This window comes from Harpegnathos saltator, unplaced genomic scaffold, assembly GCF_003227715.2.
Source record: "Harpegnathos saltator strain DR-91 unplaced genomic scaffold, Hsal_v8.6 scaffold160, whole genome shotgun sequence".
In the NCBI taxonomy this organism is placed as follows: Eukaryota; Metazoa; Arthropoda; class Insecta; order Hymenoptera; family Formicidae; genus Harpegnathos; species Harpegnathos saltator.
The window spans coordinates 175,001-199,589 of NW_020229940.1; the positions used below are offsets into that span (position 1 = coordinate 175,001).

A 24,589-nucleotide genomic window follows, 5' to 3' on the forward strand; every position below is an offset into this window, starting at 1 on the left:
CGGTTTCGTTGTCGCTTCTCCTTTGACTTTTGTATATAATCATAATTTTTAATTAACTATTTCAACTATGACAAACAGGTACTGCAGATCGTTACAGCAAACTTTTAAATATTTTGGACGAAAAAATCAAAGAGCCACTAGATAAGGAGCGTGGAAAATCATATTGCCGCACGACAACGCTAGGTCATACGTTGTTTCCGTTAGTCAAGAGACCATCTTAAGCTTAGGCTAGGAAGTTTTTTCGCATGTAGCATATTCATTTGGCTACTTCGGATTATTATTTGTTGTGGTTGTTGTGGTATACGACTTACTTGTCCTTATGGAAAAAAAAAAACATTCAAATATTAGTGTTTACGAGGTCTGTGTCGGAAAGTATCCGACCTTATGCTCCAACTTTGAACCTAGGAGTGCTATTACCAAAAACAGATATTCATCATTTAGGGGAGACCTTCATGAGTACTCCCACCAAACGGCACGATAAAACAACTATTCAATCAGCAACAGTACGCTATTGTGTAAACGTCGAATCTTATGCGCGTCGCGTTTCATAATGATCGAACGCATCGAACAAAGAGTCTGTATTAAATTTTGCCAAAAACTTAGCCATTCTTCGTTCAAAAAACATTGCTATGTTTCGTAAAGTGTATGTTGATGAATCTTTGAGTGATATTCAAATTCGAAAATGGTTTAAGCGATTTAAAGACGTGCCAGGATCGGAGCAACATCAAGATAATGTTCACTGTTATCTTTGACCAAGAAGATGTTGTTCATCATGAATAGGCTTCAGAAAATTAGATAGTACACGAAGAGTATTACTTAATTGTCGTTACTAGGAGATAGTTAACATGTCAAATATATGTTTCTACCATACTGAACTAATCCCGCGTACATGTACTAATTTATTGATTATTTATAGTTAACATCTTAATAATTAATGTGTTTATAAAATGATATAGGGCATTTTTACTCAATTTGATGAATTTTACTATTGAATGCATATCTTATATTAAACACATACATTCTTCACATACATAAGCTGCTCAAAATTCTGAATTCTTGGATCGATCTAGATTCGAATGTTTCTTAAAAAATTTTGTTACGGGACCGTGTAAAATGGTAGATATATATACAATTTGGAATATATTTATGAAATAAATAAGAAAACATATATTAAATTGACTGTATTGGCACTTTACATTCAAGAAAGAAGTGATTGTTTCTACGCGTAGCATATATTCTAAACGCAAGATATAACAATGTATATTTCTTTTGATTTACAGTGCGCTGAACAAACTTAGATATTATCCATGGGTCAAGAATGAATTAGAAATTCGTGGTGAGTCCATGTTGTGGCAATTGTGGGAGGATCGTTTTTGGCGAAAGATCGATTCGATTCATGGTGGTACTGCTGTTGTGGCAACGACGGCAATCGATTTGCCAGTATTTGCTCGAGAATCCGTCATCCATTGTTGGGGCATGATCTCATATGAGATTGGTGAAACACGATTCCAGATGTCGGTTCCTATCGTCCGACTCTCCGCCGCTGAAATAATCAATTGTTCGTGGATTAAATTTCTGGACGAGAGTAAACACGTTGCGATACTTGCTCTAAAGAGCACATCTAGTACAGAAAAGATCGTGAACATTCAATTATGGAGTGATCCAATCAACAATCGAGACGAACATGATACTGGGAAAAAACGATTTTTTCGTTTCTTGGCCGAGAAGACCTTTGAGAAGATCCACGACGATATTTTTTTAGTAAAGGTGCATGGCTCTCTAACTCACTCTTTAATCGAAGTATCATCGATCGATTTCGATAAAGCGAGATTAAAGATTTTTGCCAGGTACACAATCGCTGATGAATAATGTTATTCTTTTTTTATCGTGCCAAACTTCTTACAAGGAGATGGCAAGACATAAAATCGATAATTGAATAAGTCATATGTCATTCGAATGGGAGGGTTGAGTACATAAAAACCTTAAAAGGGTTTGTGTGCATGGGCCTCCGTTTGCGAGAAATTTGCAATTAAAAAAACAGCTACAAGTTAAGTATAATAAATGGGAACCACTAAGCGTGAAGCGCGGTAGCCGCGGAGAATAAGGCACGCGCGAGTATCTTGTCGTCTTCGTCCGAGGAGTGGCTCGAGTCCTCATAGTGTCAACTTTCTTCGTTTTTTATAATATTATGTACTACTATATTTTATAATATTTCTATAATATTTTTAATATTTTTATTATTTTTTATAGGACAAAAATATAATGGACACATATACAATAATATCTGTCTTATTATATACAGGGGGTGGACAAAATAATGTGAACACCTGACTAATATACAATATTTGTTAATTAATAATGTGTAGGGCCACCGTTTGCTTTTAAGACAGCTGTAATTCGTCGTGGAATAGATTCGTAGAGTGTACGGGTAGTATCCAACGGAATGTTGTCCCACTCTTCCACCAACTCCACCATCTCCGCCAATTGCCTCAATGATGATGGAGGTGGAAATCTGCTCCTCACTCTCTGCTCCAAAACTCCCCATAGCGGCTCAATGATGTTGAGATCTGGCGATTGTGCTGGCCAGGGCAGATGCTTGATAATATTCCGATGTTCCTCGAACCAAGACTGAACTTTTTTGGCCGTGTGTATGGGCGCATTATCGTCTTAGAATATGGCAGTGTTTGGCAACAATCATAGTAGGACTTACAGGTCATAGTAAGAACTTCATCATTGAGGATGTTTAGATATTCATTCGCAGTAATACGGCCATTGAGGGTAATAATCGGATCAGCGGAATACCATGATATAGCCGGCCAAATCATCACAGCCGCCCCCGTACTTGACTGCGGGTAGTAAGCAGTCTGGATCGTAGGCTTCTTTGGGGGTTCTCTATACATAAACCCGGCTGTTTGTAGGGAACAAAGTAAACGATGATTTATCAGACCATATTACATTCTTCCAATCATCAATCGTCCAAGTTTTATGACCGTGGCACCACTTCTTTCGCAGCTTTGCATTGGCATCCATTATAAGAGGTTTTGAAATGGCAGCCCTGCCATAAATGTTACTTTTGTGAAGTGCGACTCTCGCCACACTGTTTTTGTCGAAACAGGATTGTTCAGGTGACTGTTGAGTCCTGCTGTCACCTTTGCTGCGGTAGTTCTATGTTACTTGGCTTGGCCACAATCCTTTTTAATATTCGGCTGTCTGTTAACGTTGTTTTGCGCTCCTTCTCTTCGCAGATGTTTTGTTTTGCCATGTTTTGTGTAGGCTGTCATCACAGTGGATACTGTCGCTCGTGAAACGTTAAACAGTTCAGCCGTTTTCGTCACAGATGCTCCTGCTAACCGAGCACCCACGATTTGTCCTCTTTCGAAGTCCTGATAGGTCGCCCATTTCACCGTCTGATTGTTAACACCGTCGCAGAACAAAGCGAGTAGTATACTGAAATATAAACTAGAACGGTTACTACGTAAAGTGCGCCACATATACGCGCCGCATCATTCATACCTTGGCAGGGGGCCCAACATAAACAAATATGTAATATTTAGTATGGTGTTCACATTATTTTGTCCATCCTGTATGTATGTATTATATTTTTGTTCTATAAAAAATAATAAAAATATTAAAAATGTTATATAGAAATATAAAATATAGTAATACATAATATTATAAAAAAAAAGTTGGCACTATGTGGACTCGAACCACTTCTCGGACGTAGACGACAAGATACTAGCGCGCGCCTTAACCTTCGCGGTTACCGCGCTTCACGCTTATTGATTCCAAGTTATTATACTTAATGTATAGCTGTTTCTTTAATTACAAATTTCTCGCAAGCGACAGCTCGTACACGCAAACCCTTTTAAGGTTTTTATACTCAACCCCCCCCCCCCCATTCGAATGAAATATGACTCATTCAATTATCGATTTTATATGTCTTGCTATCTCCTTGTTAGTTTTCTTGCATTTGTATTTATGTGCAAAATATATGCCGATGAAGCTTAGTGGATGTGCATTATCAATACTATATATATTTACAGATCCGTCAACCAGCTCTATATAATATTGCATCTTTTACAAGACGAATTTCCGAACATGATGGTCGTGGAGGAGATTGATAATTGCATCGAGGCTGCAATGGCTCTAATCCATGAATTAGAGTTAATCCGCGACAAGAAAAATACACTCGAAATACAGGAAGCAAAACTAATAACAGATTTACTTATTCCTTGAGCGCGCTATTCTGTAGTAAAAAATAATGCAAGCTCTGTTAATATATTATTAAGAGTGTAAATTAATATTTTAGAAGAAATACAATATATATATTTAGAAAGAATATAGCATATATTTCCCGGAAAAATATTTCGGAATATAAATTCTGCAGTTAAAAATAACCCAGATAGCTAAACTAGCTAAAACAGATTTTGCGCGAAGTCTATTAGCAGAGTCTGTCGACAAAATAACAACAGATTATACGCAGAATCTGTCTAACAGACTCTGACGGCAGATTGACGGCAGGATGTGTGTAGGGCTTGTTGACAAAGTAATGCAGAATGCTCACAAAGCCTGTCGACAGATGCTTATGGCAGATTGATGGCAGAATGCACATAGAACCTGCCGACAGATCCTGACGGTAGATTGGAGGCAAATTGCGCGCAGAGTCTGTCGTTTCGTAGATTATTTAATTAACTTTTTGAAGCATACATTTTTCTATTTATCGGTTATAAAATTTGGTATACAATGGTTTTTTGGATCGCTGATCACGAATCCGAGGTCAAAATTAAAAAATGTTGAATCCAAGATGGAGGATTCAAGATGGCGGATCAAAAATTCTCTGTTAAAGTAGATTGAGCTTGAAATTCGGACTTTAAGATTTTGGAGGTTGCTTGTTATGAATTAGAGATCCAAATTTTGAACCAGTGAAGTTCAAAATGGCGGATTCAAGATTGCAGAATTGAAATCACAGTTAGAAATATATTATTCAAATGTTGAGCTGAGAAATAGTATTTGGATGTTTTAGGAATCATAGAATCTAAATTTCAGCTTAAAATTCTTATAAAATATTGAGAAATGACGGATTCAAACTTAAGAATTAAGAATGAAACATGTGATCCGTTTGAGCCGAGCATTGCACGAAAAACGACGAGAATATGAAACGAGACAGCATAAAGTGATTTTGCTTCATGACAACGCTCGGCCTCACGTCACAAAATCTGTCAAGGAAACTGTCAAGAAGCACTTCGCTGGGAAGTGTTACCGCATGCGGCTTATTCACCAGACTGTGCCCCTTCCGACTACCACTTGTTTCGGTCGATGGCACACGCACTTGCTGACGAATGCTTCAATTCTTATGAAGACGTTGAGAAATGGGTCTCTGACTGGATAGCCTCCAAAGATGAGTCATTCTTTCGCCGCGGAATTCGCTTGCTGACCGAAAGATGGGAAAAAGTCATCGCTAACGATGGACAATACTTTGATTGATGTACTTTTTCATTTTGTTTCTTAAACAAAGCCATACGTTTTGCAAGAAAACGGACGGAACTTTCCGATTGACCTAATACAATACGCCCTTAAAATCCCACCAGATGCTTAGAAGAACCCTCTTTGGGTGAAGCTTTGGCTTGGCCACAGATTGCGCAGACACGCCGCTGGTTCCCCACGACTTCTTGCGGCTAATATTGTTGCGCAAAATCCAGCTTTTATTATCAAAAAGCGAAAGTGGATCTTCTGGTTCCTCATCTTCCTCCTTGATTTCTACCGAAATGGTTGCACTTAGAAAAGCCTGCGAGGTCCTCTTGGCAGACTCACAGATCCGAGAAGATTTGTTGACAAACATAAAATCGTTTGGGGCTTCCTCGCTCTCACTGATAACATAGCAACACGGAGTAGATAAAATTTGAAACGAACTGATATTTTCCCAACAGCCTAATACTAAGATTCTAACAAAATGAAGACACAACAAATAGACAAGGCAGATATATAAAATAATTAAAAATCATCAAAGCAAAATAACGCTTGAAAATTATCCCTTTAGAATAAACCAAAGTACAGGAAAAAATATCAACTTTCTTCCCTTCATATATACAAGGAAATAAAATCGGTAGGATTTTAACGAAGCATAACATAAAATCCATACACAAACCTGTAATAAAAATATAATAGTTGCTCAATAACCCAAATGACAAGATATATCTTAAACGTACCAGGAGTTTATGCATATGTGCTAAAATTTAATAAATAATTTAATATAAGAAAGTGGAAAGATGGAGGGTGAGGGGAGTTATATCACACATATAAAAAATATCAATTTACGATGAGATTGAAACATTTAATACAATATGCATTAGCAAAATATCACATAAATATAGGACACAATCTTATTTTATCAAAATCTACACCTTTAAGCAAAACCAATACTTAATTTTCCCGGAAATATAGCGGAAGCCTAAAAGATTTACAAGTATTCCAATAATCTAAATGTGACAACTCATACTTCCGATTAAAAATATCCAATATCTGTTCGTTTCACTTCTTTTTCTTTATTCTCTAAAAAACTAGAAAGCTTTTCTTCATCAACTAATCACTCAACATATATTTAATTATCCTCAAAAACATATATATAAAAGACAAACCCTTTTTTCGAATATTAACATTTTTAAGTTATGTGCGCACGTGTACGCGCATGCGTGTGTGTGTACAAGTGTGTACCTGCGTCATACGTACGTGAATGCATATGCGCACATGTGTATGTGTGTAAATGTGATACTCCAATTCGAGAACCAATTTAAATATTGCTTTATACTATGGAAGCCAAAAATATCAGATTTGTAGTCGTATGAATAGGACGCAAAAAAATGTGTCCTACTATCCTGAACTCAGGAAGTTCGTGACTCTCGAAAAAAAAAGAATAGAGGAAGATAATCCAAAAAGATTTGTCGCAAAAGATTTTGTATTTTTACAAATGTAAATATATTCTCATTTTCTCTTACCTCTTCCGTATTTCATTACGTCTACAGATTAAACATAATTGTTTACGTAAAACTACATTATGATTATAATATTTGTTAATTAAATTAATCTGATTATTTACCATTGCTCATGTGAGTCCGTTTTGTAAAATATGTATAAGTTATGAAGAGTACCAAATAATAAAATAATAAACTATTATTATTCCTTTTGTCCTCTTATAATATAGATTCATTACGATATCATATTTTGGATTATTGTATAAATTCATTATCTCTAAAAAAGCTATAAATATAACATGTTATAGTGTAATAATATTATAGCATTGCGAGCAATAATTGGTAAGTTAATGTTGGTTGTTTCATAATTTTCAAATATTTCGCGAAATAATAGCATTTAGATTTGGGACGTAACACTTCCATAATATCCAAGTAAACTTCGCACGAATAGTAACTTTCTCATAGGATGGTATTAGGAGAAATCAATTTCTTAAACAAACAATACTAATTGCACCAAAGTATTTATTCTTAGAATAAATAGCAGCGAAGGCACTAAATTATATCAATATTTGTTCATTAACGATCATATGTTACGAAAGTAAACTTAACATCTTTATCAGCATGCAAGTGTCGTCTAAAATGAGGACAATTCGAGAGATCCTATCGTTGAGATTTTTTTTATAAGTACGAACATCATCGTATTTTGCGGCATACTCATATAAAGGGAATGTTGTATAAAATTATGCGTTACTTCGCATTTTTGTTTCTTTGAAGCATCCTTTTTGTTTCTACAAATTCCCATTATGTGGGAATAATTCGATAACATAATATGACTTTTCATAAAGTATTTATCGCAAGGTCGATTGTGTTTTATGGACTAATCTTGTAACAAGAAACGAACGTGTTTTATGTTTTATGTAATATTAATAATGTTATTTAGTGAGTAAATGAGTTTGATCGACCGAAAGCCCAATGATACTCGCTAGCAATAGCATATAAAAAAAATTAAAGCGACTTCGCATTTGCATCCTACGTGTAAGGAAATATTTCGATGAATACAAATGTTTATCTTATTTTCACTATTATTTAGCAACAGAAAATTCTCTTTACTATTTTCGCTACATGATTAGTCTTAATACCTGTTTTTATTTTTTTTATTATTCTGCCCGCTATTTATAAGAATTACCGCGATTGACTTTGTAGAATGTGTGGCTTTATAATATTTGCAATTTATGTTCTCTGTTTCTCTCTCGAACCTCCCTTCTATTTCTCGCTACTGTTCACTACACACACACATACACGCGCGCGTGCACACGCACATATGCACACATACACACATACACATGCGCGCACGTATCATACATGCATACATGTATATACGCGCACGCTTACAAACGCGCGCGTTCGCACGCACGCACACACACTCATACGCACGCACGCACGCACGCCCACGCACACGCATACGCACACGCACACGTACACGTACATGCGCACGCACACGCACACGCATACACACACACACATTCTCTCTCTCATATATATTTATATATATATACAGGGTCTGCCAAAAGTTCCGGAACGGCTAATTATTTAAAAAAATAATGATTGTTTAAAACAATGTTTCAAACGAAAGTTGTAGGGCTTTGAAAAAGCTATCAGATATTGATAATTGTTTGACCTTGAAATTACCTTGAGAAACGTTATCAAGGTCGATATAAAAATCTTAAATGGAAACTCTAATTTTTTATTACACCGTCTTTTTACACCGATTACTTTGAACAACTTTTGTCTGAAACGTTTTTTTATTTGCCTAATATCTTTTGAGATATTTAAGGATTACTTGGTAACTTCTTTAATATTTAACTTACGATATCTCGCTAACTATTTGTCGGGATAAAAAAATGGTACTAGACTTTTCTATTCTATTTGGTTTCAAGAATATATTGTTACAATAGCGCCTTGACTTTTGTTAATTTGATGATTTTGAAATTTCGAAAGATCGATAAATTAACAAAAAATAAAGCATTATTGTACCAATATATTCTTAAGATCAAATAGAATAGAAAAGTCTAGTACTATTTTTTTATCCCGACAAACAGTTAGCGAGATATCGTAAATTAAGTATTGAAAAAGTTACCAAGTTATCTTTAAATATCTGAAAAAATATTAGGCAAATAAAAAAAAGGTTTCAGACAAAAGTTGTTCAAATTAATTGGTGGAAAAAGACGGTGTAATAAAAAATTAGAGTTTCTATTTAAGATTTTTATGTCGACCTTGATAACGTTTCTCAAGGTAATTCCAAGGTCAAACAATTATCAATATCTGATAACTTTTTTAAGCCCTACAACTTTTGCCTCGAACATAGTTTTAAACAATCATTATTTTTTGAAATAATTAGCCGTTCCGGAACTTTTGGCAAACCCTGTATATACAGGGTGTATAAAAAGTACCGGGACGGTGAAATATCACAGCAACTAAGTATTTTATAAAAAGATGTTTCTAATAAAAATTGTAGGGTTTCAAAAGATCTACTTACTTGCATTATGAGTTTGACTTTGGGTGGCGTCGCCAAGGTCAGGATAAGGTCACCTTGAATTTTTTAAATGGGGTCCTCTATCTTTTATTGCATATTATTGTAGCCCTTCTTCAGACCTTTTTAAAGCACTATAATTTTTTCCACTTGAGTAAGCCATTCCACTTTGAGTAAGCCATTTCGAAGTTATCGAGCTTTTTATAATAAGATGTCCAGCCAACCAAGGCAAGATCAAAGAAGTATCCAGCCAGCCAAGACAAGATCAAAAAAGTATCCAGTCAGTTAAGGCAAGATCAAGGAAGTATCCAGCCAGCTAAGGCAAGATCAAAGAAGTATCCAGCCAGCTAAGGCAAGATGAGTATAAAGGAGAACTAGCAATCGAAAGCGCGATTAATATATCAAATGCTCAAATTGTTCATTCATTGTTTGACAATGCGCTAATCGATGATAAAAACCCAGCAGAAACAGCATTTCCTATGTATTCATAAGTGCTGCTTCGTCAAGAATCCAATCTCGTAGATCATTTAGATTCCAAGGTTTAGTTTTGTATACTTGATCTTTTAGATAACTCCAGAGAAAGTAGTCGAGAAGTGTCAAATCCGGTGACCGAGCTGGCCACTCGATCGTGCCTCTCCTCCCTATCCACTATTCAGGAAAATTTGTGTCTAAATAAATACGAACATTTCGTCTATAATGCGGTAGTGCACCATCCTGTTGAAACCATACCTGTTGAAAGTTTTCACCAACGATTGCGTTGATTGCACGGACGATTTTATTTCTCAGCATGTCTTCATATGAATGGGCTGTCAAGTTGGATTCAATAAAGAATAGTCTTATCAATCTGTTATTTAATATTCCTGCCCAAACGTTCAATTTCTGTGGTTATTGCGTAATATTTTAAAATGAACTAAATGGAAAAAAATGTACAGAAATAAGCAAAAGAAAAATTGAGGAAATCCTTACCAAAGAGTTTGAGAATAATGTTAATCTCTAAAAGAGAAAGTAAAGTCTAACGAATAAGCTAGAAAACAAAAAGATTTATCCAGTAAACAGAAATTTGTATTAATTAGATAACAAAATCGATAATTCAATTAAAGAAAGAAAAATCAGTAAGAGAAATCATTTATCTTTTCCATATGAAACAACGCGTATCATGTACAAGTAATGTATTCTAGTTCAAGTCAAGTTCATTGCAATTGATTTGAAATGATACGAAGGTGAATTTTAGTGCTGTTATAAATTTAGTACATTAGTATTACGTACTTTAATATTATATGTGTCTGAAGTACAAATTACAAAATTGTATCAGCCGCTGGCTGGATATCTTATTATAAAAAGCTCGACTTCGAAATGGCTTACCCAAAGCGGAAAAAATTATAGTGCTTTGAAAATGTCTGAAGAAAGGTTACAAGAATATGCAATAAAAAATAGGGGGTCCCATTTAAAAAATCAATGTGACTTTGTCCTGACCTTGGCGACACTACCCAAGGTTAAACTCATGTTAGTAAATAGATCTTTTGAAACCCTACAATTTTTAATTGAAACACTTTTTTCTAAAATGCTTAGTTTATGTGATATTTCACCGTCCCGGTACTTTTTATACACCTTATATATATATACACATTTGCCTAAACGTTCGTGCATATTAATGATACATCTTTCGACTGCAGTATTTAAGAATGGTACTTCAAAATAAATATTAATGATAAGTATTTTATATTTCAATATTTTTAACATAGAATTTTATGTAATTAAATACATGTCTAATAATCGTGCGTTTTGTACATAGTCATCCTATTATAATAACTTTATAAAGGTTGCTAAGCATTTTTACACGTAATATACATGAACGCATAAACACATTTAACATAAGTTACATCGTCAGTGTTTATACAATAGCATAGAAAATAATTTTTCTCTTTTTTTGCTAAGTTAGAATTTCTTATCTATTTTACCATTGGCTTTTAATATTTTAATAATACAGTGCTTTTTCTTATTTTCTTATGGGTGGTAGATGTTTGTGGTGGATGTTCGAATATTTAAAGTGTAAGCCTCGCGCATATATTATTATATATTTGTAGTATTTGTAGAAATGCGCGCGTATTTGTAGAAATAAACAGAGGATTTTCTTAAGGTTCCTTTACGAGTTCTTTCTTTAGTCTTTTTTGTAAATTTTTATTATAACATTAGAAGCAAGAAAATGACATGCTAAAAATTCTTGCATTTTATTTTTGAACAAAAAAATATTTATATAACAGAATACTTCAGGTCACTAGAATATACTTGTAAAGTGCTCCAAAAACTATGCTTCTCTTTTGACAATCAATTAACAGTTATAAAATGATAGAATATAATATAAGGCTTTGTCATATGGAGTGATTACATATATGCATGACAAAGCGTCATATTATAATTATCTTATAACTATTGATTGATAAAAAATAAAAAAGAATAAGACAGAGTATTTTCGGAGTATTTTACAAGTATGCTTAAGTGATCTGAAGTATTCTTTCATACAAATATCTTTTCAGTTGTACATAGCGTACAATAAATCTCAGTGTATCATTTCTCGCCTTTGAGATTACAATTCCATATGGCCACGGGGAATATCTAAAAGCCTTAAATATGGACTTGACGATTAATTGTTTTTAAATTACGTAATAAGTATATCATTTCTCATCATGAAAAATATAATTCCGTAATAGATTATATCAATTATAAGTATAATGTATCTACGTGTTTAAGAAATAGCGTTAGCTGTTTTTCCAGGTTTTATAAATAATGTTTGATATAAAACATTTGTTGTATCATAGAAATTAAAAAAAGTTTATTATATAATAATATAATTTATACTAATAAACTAATAATAAAATATAAATAATAATATAATTTAATTTATATAATAAAAAAGCTTATTATATAAATTTAAAAAAGTTTACTATATAATTCGTTAAGCAGTTGATCGCTTCATGTTTATCATGACTTTCCTGTTTATTTTAGCCAACGAAATATGAATACGGACGCAACTTATACGCGCGAAACTTATACCTTGTAATTTTGAAACATCTAGTAGTCACGTTGTTTAAACTAGTTAATCACTAATTGGTAATACTGTGTTAGTGAATTTCAATTAATGAGTCCGTGCTAAATAGGGTGCCAGTGCAATTAATGCCGGTACAATTTCACTGACAAGTAACACTACCCAACTGTCACTCACCGATTCAAATGAAATTTGGCATGCACATAGAACATTGAAAAATATTGAACACATGTTTTTTTTATATCGGCTGACAACGCATTTTAAGGGTGGAAATCACCCCTTGATCCCTGAATATGAAAGCACTATTTCAACTCTTTGTACATATTACATGTGATTTCCGTCAAACTTGTCTTCCATTGAACTAGTAAGTAAGGGGTTTTTAGGGACGCTGATTACGAATCTGGAGATAAAATTATAAAATTCAATATGGCAGACCCAATATGACGGACCGAAATTGTAAAAAAGATGACTGATTCAAACCAATTTTGGTATCTGGAGGTTTTTGGGGCCTCTAATTACGAATCTGAAGTTGGAAGTCAAAATATAATTCGTTTATCGCACTTTATTATTATTATTATCATCATTATTATTATTATTATTATGTATTTTACTTGTGTAATGTGTTTTACTTGTAAGATTTTTAAGAAAGTTTATTGTAAACTTTCAAGCATATTAATTATATAAATTTCCTGGACGTTAAGCTTAACGTTTTGAACATTAATAGATTTTTTGCTGTTCAAGTCCAGAATTTAAATAAATAATATGAATGAATATGAATAAATATATAAATAAATAGAATATAAATAAATTAATAAATATAAGGCATAAGAGAAAGTATAAATCTGAGTTGACAAAATCAAAATCGCATATAATTGTTTCTACGAAACAAATGAGAGTCCGATTTTCTTTTTTCTTACGATAGAGACATTTATTTGAGATATTATCAACTCGTTCTCATTTTTTGTATTTATTGTCCGTTGGCGATCGGCTATAATAAACTATTCCTTGTGAATTTTGTTCCGCTATTATATTAACAATTCATTATACGATTATTATTGATTTGGAAGGAGTGATTTCGTAATGTCGATGAATCCAAAAAATATATTAAATTTATTACGCCTCTATTTCGAAGATCCTGTGTACAATATACAATCAAATATAACTGAACAGGAAAAATCGTTCGTGTCTCATCTCGCGGATTTAATGAAAAATGCTATCAATAATCAAGTGTTTATTGAGAGTTATGATTGTTTAAGCTTCCATGATCCCAGTATAACTCTTGATGCTGTTTTAGTTGAAAAAAAGTCAGAATATAATTCGCAAGGGGATGTGCAAGACGTTACGAAGTTCGACGAAATGGTAGACTTGAATTATAAGAGGAAAATAGTTGAATATTGGCGATCGGCGAAAAAGAAAAGATTGAGCTTTGAAACAGTAGAAAACCGACTCAAGAAAGTTTTAAATCAACGACAATTATACAGATGGGAAGCACATGTTGCCGAAGGCGGATCGAGAAGTGATAAATTATTATTTATTTCGCAATATGTTGTGGAACAATTTAACTCTGTTTCTGACAAAAGTGTTCCCATCCACGATTTAGATTTGAAAAGATGGGCCATGACGGCGAGAGAAAATGTTAATTTATCTCGTCAATCATTTTCGGCTTCAACGAAATGGGTATATAATTCCAAAATTCAACATGGGATTGTTTCAAGGAAAATATCTTGTCTTATCAAGATATGTTAGAATATCATTACATATTCCGCTCGGATACTGACGGATAATAATCTTTTGGAAGACTAACTTCCTAATCTGAAAAAAACTGACGCGACAAGTCAATTTTGAATATCGATTCATTGTTAAGTTCAGTAAATGTAATTGCCTGAGGCAATGTCCTTCTTCACTAGTACAATTTCGATCAGTCATATTAGGTTATATTCCGCCATCTGTCATATTCCGCCATCTTGAATTTTGTAATTTTATTTCCAGATTCGTAATCAGCGTCCCTAAAAACCCCTTACTTACTAGTTCAATGGAAGACAAGTTTGACGGAAATCACATGTAATATGTACAAAGAGTTGAAATAGTGCTTTCATGTTCAGGGATCAAGGGGTGATTTCCACCCTTAAAATACGTTGTCAGCCGATATAAAAAAACATGTGTTCAATATTTTTCAATGTTCTACGTGCATGCCAAATTTCATTGGAATCGATGAGTGACAGTTGGATAATGTTACTTGTGAGTTCGCTAGATCTCGAATGCTTCTAATTCTCGATATTCAGTCATAAATATGTCATAGATACATGACATTTAGCAGGGAATCTCTTTTCTCGTTCTGTATTCTTACCTGTATTGGCGATACAAAATCGTTAAATGAATTTATGGAGTTTATACCAGTCTCGACTCTTGAAATCTCTGGTTATGATGTACGTGCGCGCACGCGCACGTGTGTATGTGTGTGCGTGTGCATCTGCGCTTTTTCTGTATGCCTATATGTATATATGTATGTAAGCCTGTCATACTGTATTCGAATATTATTTATATAGATGTATAATTTTGTCAAGAATCATATGAAATACAATATTTGATAAAACATATCTATTCTTTTTTCCAAATAAAATCGAAAACATATACTATTACAAAATACTATGAAACATATTATTATGTATAGAATGTATTTTGATATATGTGGAAAACGACACATGTTATTATCAATTATTTAAGTCGGATTTATGTGGTCGAATCAACGGTGTACGTAAGAGGAGACACGAACGTCTTATTTTTATATTTTGCATCCCATGATTTTATACATTCAAACTGAATATCGTGTTCATAAGAAATCGCTTCGATTAATTGTAATCGTATTGATTAAATAACCGTTCGATATTATATATGAAAAGAAAATTCGCAATCGCTATTAATGACAATGAAAATAAATGAAACAACAAAGTATGTCATCGTACATGAAGTACATTTCTGCCAGAAAACATCAATATTTGTAAAAATATATTAGTATTCTAACAAGTACATTTGCAAAAAGTATCGTACATTTGTTTCGATTAGAACATATTTGTAATGTCAAACAAATTTTAATAACATATGGAAAATTTTAAGGTAATAAAAATTATCATACTTTTATTACGTAGTAGTAGTATTAATTAATATTTAATGGTCTATTAATATATGTATATTGTAGATTCGGTATAGGTACATCTTTTGTTTAATAATAAATATATACATTTAGTAGCGCAATACAAGTATGGTAATTTTGACTACTACTATGTTATATTACACAAGAAAAATTTTTTCCTTAAATTACTACAAATGTTTTGTATAAGTACAAATGTAAATTATAAACGTTAAATTATTACAAATATAAACATTAGAAAGAATAAACATTTACATAAACATATTTAACGAAATAAACCAAATCTAACAATGTTTTTAATGATCGCAACAAATTATTTTAAGAATAGCAAAAGATAAAAAGGACTCATACATATAAGTGTGATATAAGTGTATATGATTAAAATTCGCGACAACAATAAAAAATAAATATTAAAGCAATATGCTAATCTATGTAAGCATAAATTCTATAATGTGCATTGATACTTGCCTGCACATATATGCATACGTGTGTGTATATGCGTGCGTGCGTGCGTGCGTGCGTGCGTGCGTGCGTGCGTGCGTGCGTGCGTGCGTGCGTGCGTGCGTGCGTGCGTGCGTGCGTGCGTGCGTGCGTGCGTGCGTGCGTGCGTGCGTGCGTGCGTGCGTGCGTGCGTGCGTGCGTGCGTGCGTGCGTGCGTGCGTGCGTGCGTGCGTGCGTGCGTGCGTGCGTGCGTGCGTGCGTGCGTGCGTGCGTGCGCGTGTATGCGCGCGTGTGTTGTGTGTGCGTATACCACATGGATATTTTATATATATTTATATTTATCTCTTTCCTTCTTTCGGATATCTTAATTATATAGTAACATTTTGCTAAGGCATTCGATATGGCAAGTATATTTGAAATGTGCCAGTGTCTAAATATGCATGTGAAATATATTTCTCATACTTTTTATAAAAGTTAATTGGCCGGTTAAGTTCCTAAATATATATGTGCGCGTGCGTGCGCGTTTGTATGTGTATAATGTGTTTGAATGTGTATTATGATCTAGTTAGATTTCAATCAGTTTAAAAAAAGAATGGCGGCTTTGTTAGGGAAAACTAATATCATCACGACTCGAATTTATATACGCGGCATGCACGCTTTTACAGTTTGTATTAATTTTCATATTTATTTGCAGTATCTTAAACTATTTTACATACTCTATTAACTATTCCATCTATAAAAGTATATCTCAAAATTGTGTAAACTGCGTTGTGTATAAACTGCAAAAAATAAGTGATTATAACAAATGCAAACATCCCTTTTGGCAAAATGCGAAAATTACTCATTTTCATTCTGCATAAATTGCTAATGAAATATAACCGCGTCTTTGAAAGATCATAAGATGGATTGTAAAATCGTCTCGTATGTATTAAGCGTTACAGGAAGGTCAGATTAATAGTTGCGCTCGATTGAATTAAATTCTTGACTATTAATTATTGCTTACTCACAGCATGAGCCAACCTTAATGAAATATGTGCAGCAACGTAGAACGGCGTAGTTCGCACGCAGATTTGTTATTTTTTGTTGTATCATTACTACTACCACTACTACTACTACTGCTACTACTACTACTACTACTACTACTACTACTACTACTACTACTACTACTACTAAGGTGATCCAACTAAAGGTGCAGGATTTGTTTTGTAAATAAAACAACAAAATTACTTGCAAATTATTACTTTTATTACACCAACGTGTTTCTTAGGAATGGGAATTACGTATGAAAAGTAACATCATGTAGACGACCGCCTTTACTTTTATACAAATTACTATTTTTTGGAACATAAAAAGCTGAATTTTGTTAATTTCTCAGCGAGTATTTTCCTTTAAGCGCTCCGTAGTTTCAGAATTGTCGATGTAAACTCGCTTCTTCAATAACCCCGGAAAGAATAGTTCAAAGGTGTCAAGTCGCAAGATCTTGGAGGCCAGTTGACATCACCATTCCGCAAGATAATACGACTACGAACTTTCTCATGCAATAACTGTATGGTTTTACAACCCTGTTAGAACCGTAACGTTGATTCGACGTTGATTTGATGTTGAAATAGTCGATAAACTGTTAAATCAATGTTAATTCAACCTTCATCGACATCAAATCAACATTGTAGTTCTGACTGAGTGAGGAGCTGTGTGATACATGGGGAGCGTCCCGGATGCACACAGAATAAAACGGACACAGCAAGTTGAATGAATTGGAAACAATAACGAACGGACACAGTGACAATCGGACACAGTAAGAAACAGATACAATAGCAAACGGACACACGGTGGTTGCAATCGGACACCGTAACAAACGGGCACAGTAACAAACGGACATAGTCATAAACGGACACAGTAAGAATGCCCAACAATATATAAAAATACATTAAATTAGGTTAGGTTAGGATTTTCTTGGGGAGGGGCTTCGCCCCTCCTCCGCTTATATGTATCGTGTTCCAAAGGAGAGCATCCCAGATGCGCACAGAATAAAACGGATACAGCAGGTTGAACGAATCGGACACAGTGACAAACGGACACAGTAAAAAATGAATGTGTCCGATTGCAATCATCGTCTGTCCCTTTCCTATTGTATCCGTTTCTTACTGTATCCGATTGTCACTGTGTCTATTTCTTATTGTGTCCGTTTTTTACTGTGTCGTTACTGTCCGATTCATTCAACCTGCTGTGTCCGTTTTATTCTGTGCGCATCTGGGACTCACTCTGTGACATATTGCGCTATCCTGTAGAAGTTATTTGTTAAAAAATTCGTAAAATTCACTGCATAGTGCCGTACGAAAAATTAGCTTGTTGCGAACGTCGAATTGACACTTGCGGAATGTTCTCCATACTTTCATTAACGGCCGTAATGTTTTCTATCAAACGAGCATTACGACGTCGCACAGGCATCACAAATTAAACCCTCGTTTTCAAATTTCTTAATTAACTTACAAATCGTATTGCCAGATAAGAAATATTTTCTTTCAAAAATATTGTGAAGTTTACGTTTTGTTTGCGTTATCGAACGTTGATTTTCATAAAAACGATATGCATACGCTATTGCACTGTATAATGCTCCATTTCGACATTCCATAACCTCTAGAACACAGCAGACGAATCACGGCGCTGCAGTGCGCACGACGAAAATTTAAATCCACCAAATTTAAATCTTACACCTCTTATTGGATCACCCTGTGCTACTATTACTATTACTACTACTACTACTATTGCCACTATCACCATCATCACTACCACCACTACCACTACCACCATCACCAACACCACTACCTCCACCACCACCACTACCACCATCACCACAACTACTACTATCACTACTACTACTATTACTAACTGTTACTGCTACTATTATATAACACTACATACTATCACCACCAACCAACATCACAATCATCATTACTACCAATACCATCATAATCATCATCACTACAAGTACCACTATTACCACTATTATCATAATCACATGAATTGCCAGTAATACTACAATTATTACTACTTAATTATAGCAGCTACTATTGGTGCTACCACCATTACCACCACCACTACTACTACCACAGTCAATATCACCACAATCATCACCACTACCACTACCACCATCATCACCACCATCACTACTACCACCATCACCACAATTATCACAACCACTATCATCGTTTCCACCGCCACTATCACCACTATCACTACTACCACCTTATTCATCACTACCACTATTATTCCTGCTACTATTATTACTACTATTATTATTTCTTTGTATTCTTTTATGGTATGTATACAATTATATGACGAGCGATATACTAAGTCTGTGCATAAGTTCCTGAAGTATTTTCGGAGACTTAGTTTATGTTTATTAAATAAATACTTGTTTAATCAAAATATTTTGACTAAACAAGTATATTATATATAATAAATAATATATATTGTCAAAATATTTTCCCTCGCTTGCTACAACTTTGGACCATTTTTCAGGCAACAAATGGATCCCTCAATTAAAGGGTACATTTTTTAATAGGATGAATTCATCGACTCATTTTCGTATTTCAATCTCATTTCTAAATTGCATACCGGAGAGATGGTTCTGCATTGACTGGAATAGGTAAAAATCTGAAGGGTCAAAATCTGGACTATATGTCGGATGTGGTAGAATTTTCCACTCAAGGTCTAATAAAGTCTTCTTAGTCCCAGTGGTTTTCCTAGACGAAGCAACAGTGGCCGAGCGTTCTCGTGGAGCAAGATGACTTTTCGATTTTCTTTCCCTGTTCAGGGCTTCTTTTATGAATTTCTTCATTCAACCGGACAATTGACGACTGTAGTGACTTTTATAATTGTTTTACAGGTTTGAGCAGTTCATAATAAAGCATGCCCTTCTGGTCTTACCAAATACGGAGGAGAATCTTAAGTACATGAATATTGCGCTTTGATATCGAAGTAGAAAGTTGCCCTAGATCATTCCTTTTTACGTTTAGAGTTATCATAATAAATCCATTTCTCATCTCCGGTTACTATTTTCTATAAAAAATTCTTCCTTCTTTGTTCCAATAGTTGATAGGGATTCATTTCCCTTCTTTCTGGATCTTTCCCAATGCATGTAAACGTCAAAGTACTGTTGTGTGATTAATTGTTTCATAAGCTTCACAAGCTCCACGTTTGAGTTGCATCTTCGGCGAGTAGAACTTCCAAATCCTTGTCTTTTATTTCTTAGTTGTTCAGAACGACGTTTATCATTAACATTGAAATTTCCATTTTGATATCTTTGGAAGTAGGGTTGGTACGTACTTCTAAATATAGTATGCTCATCATAGGCCTCGCAAATAATTCTGCTTGTTTCAGCACTCTTTTCATGAAAAACAATGCAGCATGCAGTATTGAATATGTATTTTCTCGATCTCCATTTTCAATTAAATTAAAAATTTATTTAAATAAACAAATGTATTTGAACAAACAAAATTAATGAACTGTTATATGTAAGCTCGAATTCAGGTTAACAAACCTCTTCTAGGGCTAACAAACAATACTAATGTACTTAAACATAACCTAGTTGAACAGTTTATGCATTCAGATTAGAGCGTTATCCAAACATAACCTCAGGAACTTATGCACATACTTAAGATACAGGATATATAAAAAGTACCGGGAAATATGGTAAAATATATCGAAAACTAAGCACTTAGAAAAAAAATGTTTCAGATGAAAGTTGTATGGTTTCATAGGGGACATAAAACAACTATATCATTTTGTTTGCGGATAGCGCCACTTTCGAAATATTCATTGATTATTATTTTTCTTAAATGAAAATCTCAATTTCTTATTGTATCATCTTTTTCTACCAATTAATTTTAACTTTGTCTGAATCATTTTTTTTAAAAGCTTAGTTTTCGAAATATTTCGCCGTTCCGGTATTTTTTATACATCCTATATAGCGTCGATCGAGAAAATAATTCAAACATTGAGAATATGAATTAACATCAGATTTATGTATAAATTTCTCGCTATTTTATGACGAAAGATCCGCTTTTCAGTTTTTTATTCTACATAAATTTAACAATGACATTATTATATATTCTCTCGGTATACGCTAAAATAATCTTGAATATTTGTACAAGTGACACTGCGCAAGCTACACCGTTATTATTACGAAGTTACCAGAAATATACTTTCTTTGCTATAAATTATTATTGCGAAGTTACCAGAAATATGCTTTCATTGCTATAAATTATCGTCTTACACAAAAATAATCGTAAAGTAACAAAGTCATGTAACGGGAAAATGTTAATAAGCCCATTTGTGCCACAAAGCATGCATACGGGACTCGATAAGTGAATATTTTTGGAAAAAGATTTAAGGGCACTGGTAAGATCACTTTTTTTCTTTTTATTTCTTACAAAGTATGTTACGTCGATTTGCCAATTAATTGTCCTAGTTTTTACACGGTGCTATGATATCTCAAATTTTAAAAATTACAGAGTAAAATTATCAGAACACATAATAATATATTTTTTTATTATTGTTGTTTGATTATTGTAAGGTTGAATTATTGTAATATCTCAAAATAATGTGATGTAATCCAGAATAATAAATATGAGAAAATTGTCGAAATATGGTGAAGGTTAATATGGTAAAAAAAAAATGATCGTCGGGAGATGAATGAGCCGAGAATGAGTGTCGTAACGAACCTAATTGTGGGAATTCATAATAATATGAATGAAATATAAAACTTTATATTTTTTAATTTGAAGCTAGCGGTACGTGTATTTCAACGATAAGTGATATTTGTCTTTGTGATATTCGTTGCTAGCACAGCCTGTCAAGTAATATGAACATGTAAAAAATATTGTAAAATCACATGATATTTTAGAAAAGTAGAACTTTTTAAAACGATTTTTAGACTGTTATTTTGAGTTTTTACAACTGCAGTTATCAGAGGTGCTGATGGAAACTACTATGGTTGGTTGAGTACTTCCCCAATAGTAATATTCTCGAATACTTGTGTAAATACTTGAATCAAATACTTGTTGAAAAAATTGCGAAATTCATATAATATTTTGTCAAATCTTTATTTTTTATAATATTATATTCTACTGTAGGTTTTTCTCTTTTTTAAATAGAAGATACAAATCTCTTCATAATACCATTTAAAAAGCCCTTATTTACAAAAGACATACTTAATCCTGTAGCAGAGGCCAAATACACAGACCAGCATAATATTCAATACAAAGTTATTAGTAATTTCGAATTATATGAATTTCCTTCTAGACATTAACATAAAACTACCACTGTGATAAATGTTTTTTTTTTTTTACAAGATATTTTGAATAATCAATGAATAATAAATCAATATTTTATAAACTCAAAATATTCTAACAACTTAGTTGCATAAAATATTAAAATTACATCGATCACTATACATACTTTAATAAATGACCTCAAATAGTTCATAATAGTGATCAATCTATTATAGAAACTTTATTTTGAGCCACATTCCGTTCTTTTAAAATTGGATCTGAAAACTTTTCACAACGTGTATTTCTTTTATTTAATAAGAGAGAGAGAGAGAGAGGGGGGGGGAGAGAGAGAGAGAGAGAGAGAGAGAGAGAGAGAGAAAGAGAGAGAGAGGTAAAAGAGACAACCTTTTAATAATTACAGGACACATATAATCTAGTGAAGAAATAATGTTATTTTAGCTCATAAAATTTCGCCAATCGCCATTTACAACTTCTCTATAAAACGACATATGATAGCACCATTGTATCCGAGTGTTATTAAAAGAGTGTTATTAAAAGAGGGGATCTATAATATTATATGTTTCTATTTAAGATTAATTAAAATACTGTATGCTTTTTGATATTCGCACTGTTCGTTGTATTAATCACATTTGATTTCCGAACAATAGAAAAACAGATATGACACGTGGATGTTAGGTAATTAATTAATATATCTGTAGTTGGAAAAGCAATGTTCTTACGTAACGATATTTAGTAGTTGCTCTGCTCAACATTAAATACACACTATACACGACAGCACGTATCAATCAAACATTGTATAAATATGATATATGTTTCACTGAAATCTGTAACTGTTTGCATACCATGTGTCACCATGCGAAAGCTATTGAGAACACTTGACAATACGCGCACGTGCGCGAATTGCTTAAAATAGTATTTTATTTAATTTTTGATAATCACATATAACTTTATAAAATATATTTTTTATAACTTTCAATTATCTTGAAACCGGAAACGAAAATTTTATAAATTTCGTGCGTAAGGAAAATAAATTGGTAAAAAACGATCTTTCATCGTATATGTTAGAACAATAATTAATGATAATAAATAATAAATGAATATATTGCGTTTCAATCGTGTAAATATAAAATCATGTAGATGTATCATCAAGATATATAGATAAATTTTGTAAAAGATAAATTTTGTAAAATTTTGTAAAAACTTATAGTATTAATTAATAATCCTTAAGATATCCTTAAAACATTTTTTAAAGTATGATTGCGATTTGAAAATTCGATCCAGTGCACTTTGGAAATAATTCGCAGCTTTATGTATACTTTCACGACGTCTTTTAGAATGAAATTATGTAATAGTAATGAATAGTAATGAAAATATGTAATAGTATGTAACGATTGATATGTGAGATATAAAACACGTTCATGATCTATCGCAAATGTGTCCTATTTTATGTGCTCTATCCATCATCATCTCAGCCAAATTGCCATGCTTTGATCGATCTTGAGTGACTTTTATGTACCACTACGTGTATGTTTTCACGATTTAGTGCTCGTTATTTTTTATACCTAATATAGGCTTGTCGGTTTTGTTTTGATTTTTAAACTTTTTTTATGTAATTTATGTCAAAGTAGATGTGTTGCGATCTATTTCTGATTTCTGGATCCTTTGCATTTGTTTTGATTAAATTCAAATTGTTTTATACTACAAAAGACTATTTATTTCTTTCTTTTTTTTTCTTTCTTAATTTAATAATTTCTCACTCTTGTCTGTTAGCAATTATGGAATTAAAGTTCATATGTCTCATATAGTCAAGTGATCTCTATTTAATTCTAAATGTTAGTTTTTCAATTTTTCATAGAATGTTCTACATATTTGTCTCATGTACATTTGTATGTGCATATAATGTTTTGCATATGTGGTGCGAATAAAGTACTAATTTAAATATTTCCTTTTGCCGCAACTTTTTTTTTTCTTTTCATTGATATAAATAGATACTAGCTAAATAATAATATCTAGCAGCCATAATAAAAGTACAGCTTGTTTTGTCTTTCTCACACATACACGCGCGCGCACACACACTCACACACACATGTGCCGTGTGCGTGCGTATATATGTGTACATGTATGTAAGGTAATGCATACTTTTTTAGTTCCAAACCAGGAGAT

General features: G+C 33.2%; 2 protein-coding genes across 3 annotated transcripts in view; one reads left to right on the plus strand and one right to left on the minus strand.

The window, feature by feature from the left end:
• Positions 1-4,307, plus strand: part of LOC105188442 (uncharacterized) — a 34,717-nt gene extending 30,410 nt beyond the window's left edge. Inside the window, exons 4-5 of one of the 2 annotated variants that reach the window (XM_011149895.3) lie at positions 1,281-1,847; positions 4,044-4,307. In XM_011149895.3, coding sequence (XP_011148197.1) covers positions 1,281-1,847; positions 4,044-4,236 — 760 coding nt within the window. In that variant the 3' untranslated portion in view covers positions 4,237-4,307. The remainder of the gene's footprint in view (positions 1-1,280; positions 1,848-4,043) is intronic. The other variant, XM_019843757.2, reaches the window with a different exon arrangement.
• Positions 1,402-24,589, minus strand: part of Ih (hyperpolarization activated cyclic nucleotide gated potassium channel Ih) — a 215,757-nt gene continuing 192,569 nt past the window's right edge. Inside the window, exon 16 of the mRNA XM_025296918.1 lies at positions 1,402-1,543. Coding sequence (XP_025152703.1) covers positions 1,523-1,543 — 21 coding nt within the window. The 3' untranslated portion in view covers positions 1,402-1,522. The remainder of the gene's footprint in view (positions 1,544-24,589) is intronic.